General features: G+C 34.0%; 1 protein-coding gene across 1 annotated transcript; it reads right to left on the bottom strand.

Annotated features, from left to right (window-relative positions):
• Positions 1-2944: 2944 nt before the first annotated feature.
• Positions 2945-3586, bottom strand: LOC125187583 (photosystem II repair protein PSB27-H1, chloroplastic-like). Its single transcript, XM_048084210.2, has one exon. It carries the CDS (start codon positions 3543-3545, stop codon positions 3042-3044), a length of 504 nt encoding a protein of 167 aa, XP_047940167.1. The 5' UTR covers positions 3546-3586; the 3' UTR covers positions 2945-3041.

The raw sequence follows: 3586 nt of genomic DNA, 5'->3' as shown, positions 1-3586 counted from the left end.
CTCGAAACTAGACAAGTTCACTCCTATTTATGGTCATGGGGGAGTTTTAAATTCGGAAATAACATAGGAAACCCCAATTTTAGGAATAGAAAAATGTTGCCTAAGTAGAGACACGCTATTGAAAATTTGAAATGGATGAGTGAGGAAATGTATAGGTTGGTTGTCTATTTGGATAGTACTATGATTAAAAATAATACGTTTAATTATGACTGTTTGCATATATTTTAATAAATGCTCAATAGTAAATGTGCAAATGAGTGAAAAAAGAGCTCACGTTTGGCAATTTTTTATGTAAATAAATTTATGAAAGTTAAGAAAAATATAAGGGATAGTAACGAGGCAGTTATCAAAAATAAAAGCATTATTTTGTTATAATTAGTTGAATGTTGTATATATTTGTGAGTCATTAGTCGTTTTAAAGAATTTCAGATACAAAAAGATTCTTATTTTATACTCCCATTGATATAAAACATATATACAAAATTTATAGGAATACACACTTATATAATAGTACTATTAAATTAATATTTATATCTCATTGGCATCAAAGTATTAAATATCAAAAAATCACAATATTTACTAGTTTAAAGAATTATAGTCATTTCAGAAAAGAAAAAAAAAACTTTTATAAAGTATGAAGTATGTCCGATCATCAAGTTGACTTGATACGACGTCATTTTACAAATAAAAATTCTATTGAACAACTAGATACGGCTGATTTGGAAACTTGGGGATTTTTAATTGCTAAGAATTAATCATTATGAGGTAATTTTAATATTTATAGAATTATTTATGTAGTGTACAAGTTGCTAATTATCTATTTGTATATAATATGGCGAATTTTCAGTGCTGATTCAACTTCACATGGTCATTTGCCAAAAAAGGATGGTAACGATCTATCTGGATTTTTTTAATGCTAGTAGGCTTACAGTTGAGAAATCTAAAATTCAAATTGTTGGTTAATGTTTGTCTGTTTGATGTAATGGATAACAGTTGTAATATCTTTTATTAGTATAAAACGAATTTTGATACAAACTTTTATTATATATTTGATTTCAAATAATAAAATATAGAGGGAATTACAAATTTGATTCAAAAAAAAAAATGAGATTACCGGTGTAAAAAAGGGGTGATGTAGATTTAAATTCAAGTTGGGATCAAAATAAAAATAAATACCTAAAATAATATTTTTCATTTTTAAAAATATGTAGTAATATACTCCCTCCGTCCCCCATTAAGAGTCACACTTTTCCATTTCGGTCCGTCCCCAATTAAGAGTCACACTTTATTTTTACCATAAATAGTAAGTAGGTCCCACATTCCACTAACTCAATTCACTCACATTTTATTATAAAACTAATATAAAAAAATGGGTCTCACATTTCACTAACTTTTTCAACCAACTTTTCTTTACATTTCTTAAAACCCGTGTCCGGTCAAAGAGTGACTCCTAATAGGGGACGAAGGGAGTAATTTAATAATTCAAAAACCTAAAAATTTAAAACTACATTTCCAAAGACTAAATTTACAGTTCACTAAAAATTAATTACATATCTTACAGTACATCTAATATATGCATTTTTATAAGTTTACAAATCTTACATCGAAAAAAGAGAAAGAGGATCTTTGTATTCTACATTCCTTAAATATTAGGAGTATTCGAGACAAAAATGGGAGCAGCAGCCCACGTGCGTATTATACACGTAGGTCTTTAAAATATAGTAGTACGAGAGTATTTTTTACAATTATATACCTAATCTATGAAAACAATATATTTACATTTCGATCTTCGCATTATTAGATGACTTGGGTTATATACACTGTATTGATTAACGTAACCATCCGACATCATTATCGAATAGTACTAATTATTTAAGTTAATTATTACTCGCGGGTGTAAGATTCAGACATCTATTTAAATTGTAAAAATGCATGCGTATATTAAATGACATATACAATTTTGTTTTTATTACAATAAAATTTTTACTCATTTATTCCATTAAAAATGAAACATTTTTCTTTTTAAGATGACCCATTTGAAAAATGAAATGTTTCATAAAATGAAAACAACATCTATGCTTTTTTTTTATCTCTTAGTGCTTTATTCTCTCATTATTAACTCACAAAATAACACTACATAAAATCTCATGTTAAAAAACAAATGTTTCATTTCTAATAGGAGAGAGGGAGTATTGCTTATTCCTTTTGTGAGATTATTAGCAATTTAGCATATCTTATTACAAGTCACTCAAAGTAGTACTCCCTCCGTCTCACTCAAGTGGAACATTTCTAATTCGGCACAGAATTTTATGTGGTGTTACTTTGTGAATAAAGCGGAGAGAATAAAGTAAGAGAGAGAGAGAAAAAAAATAGTAAGAGAGATGTTTCTATATAGTAGCACATCCCAAAATGAAAAATACGTCGTTTAGAGTGGGACGGAGATAGTATTAATTAAAATAAAAAATTTCGTACCAGTTATGATTAAACTAACTCAAGGATATAGTATTACATTTAAATTAAAAACCTTATATGCATTTAATACAGTATAAAATATAAGTGTTGATACACCATAAAGTGGCAAGTCATTCGCGTTGAGTTGTAATCGAGTTAGCCTGGTTTCGACCTAACACAATATTGCCTAAACGGCTAAACCGAATTCGACTTGTTTAAAATAGTTATCAATTGAACACGAATCCAATATGCTACCTTGCAAACCTGAATACGACCTGCACCCAACATAAACTCGTTAACGACGCGATAATGACCCGAACCTGATTTACACAATTAAACCCCGATATCATACGATTCAACCTGACTTACACGATTCACAATAATCACATTCCACTTACACGTTTCATTCAATTTCCATTAGATTTATTAAAACTCAATGTAGGATCAAAATGAGACATATGCCAAAGAGCTAAGAAAATTAAACATATACAAATAAAGTTCTCAAATGATCCCCTCGCTTTATAATCTCAACAAGATAAAAATATAAATACATAAAATATGCCACCAAAACAAGTAAAAAATTACAAAAATCATCGACCCCTCAAGAGAGCTTTCTCAGCCGTCTCCATCTCTTCCAAGATCCTCTGCCTCCTCTTGGCCGGGATGGGCGCGGTGGGCCCGAAGCTGATGTAGTGGCCCGAGACGGCGTTGAGGGCCGAATACATGTCGCGGAAGGAGGCCCGGCCGAGCAAGGCCTTCTCCCGCCTGTACTTGGCCACCCACGAGTTGGAAGTCTCCCTAAGCTCCGCCACCGCCGCCGCCACGTTGGGGTCGGCCTTGTCCAGGGTGATGGTGCTCTTCACCTTGCTGATCACCTCCTCCGTCTCCTTCACGTACTCCTCGTCCGTCGCGGCCAATGCGGCCGCGGGGGCAAGGAAGAGGGCGGCGGCGGAGAGGGAGAGGAAGCTGCGGCGGGCGGTGGAGGCTGTGGGGTTCGCGGCGGCGATGGTGGTGGCTCGTGATCGGAGAGGTGGAAGGGGTTTTTGGGTGGCGGTGGTGGCCGCGGCGGCGGTTGGGGAGATTAGGGAAGCCATGGAAGGGAGAGGGAGAGAGGGGGGTGTGGTTTTTGTGAAGG

Source organism: Salvia hispanica, chromosome 5 (genome assembly GCF_029641045.1).
Source record: "Salvia hispanica isolate PSC_SH4W2 chromosome 5, Shi_PSC_v1, whole genome shotgun sequence".
In the NCBI taxonomy this organism is placed as follows: Eukaryota; Viridiplantae; Streptophyta; class Magnoliopsida; order Lamiales; family Lamiaceae; genus Salvia; species Salvia hispanica.
The sequence above is the reverse complement of the archived record's forward strand: the minus strand, read 5'-3'. Positions and strand labels throughout refer to the sequence as shown.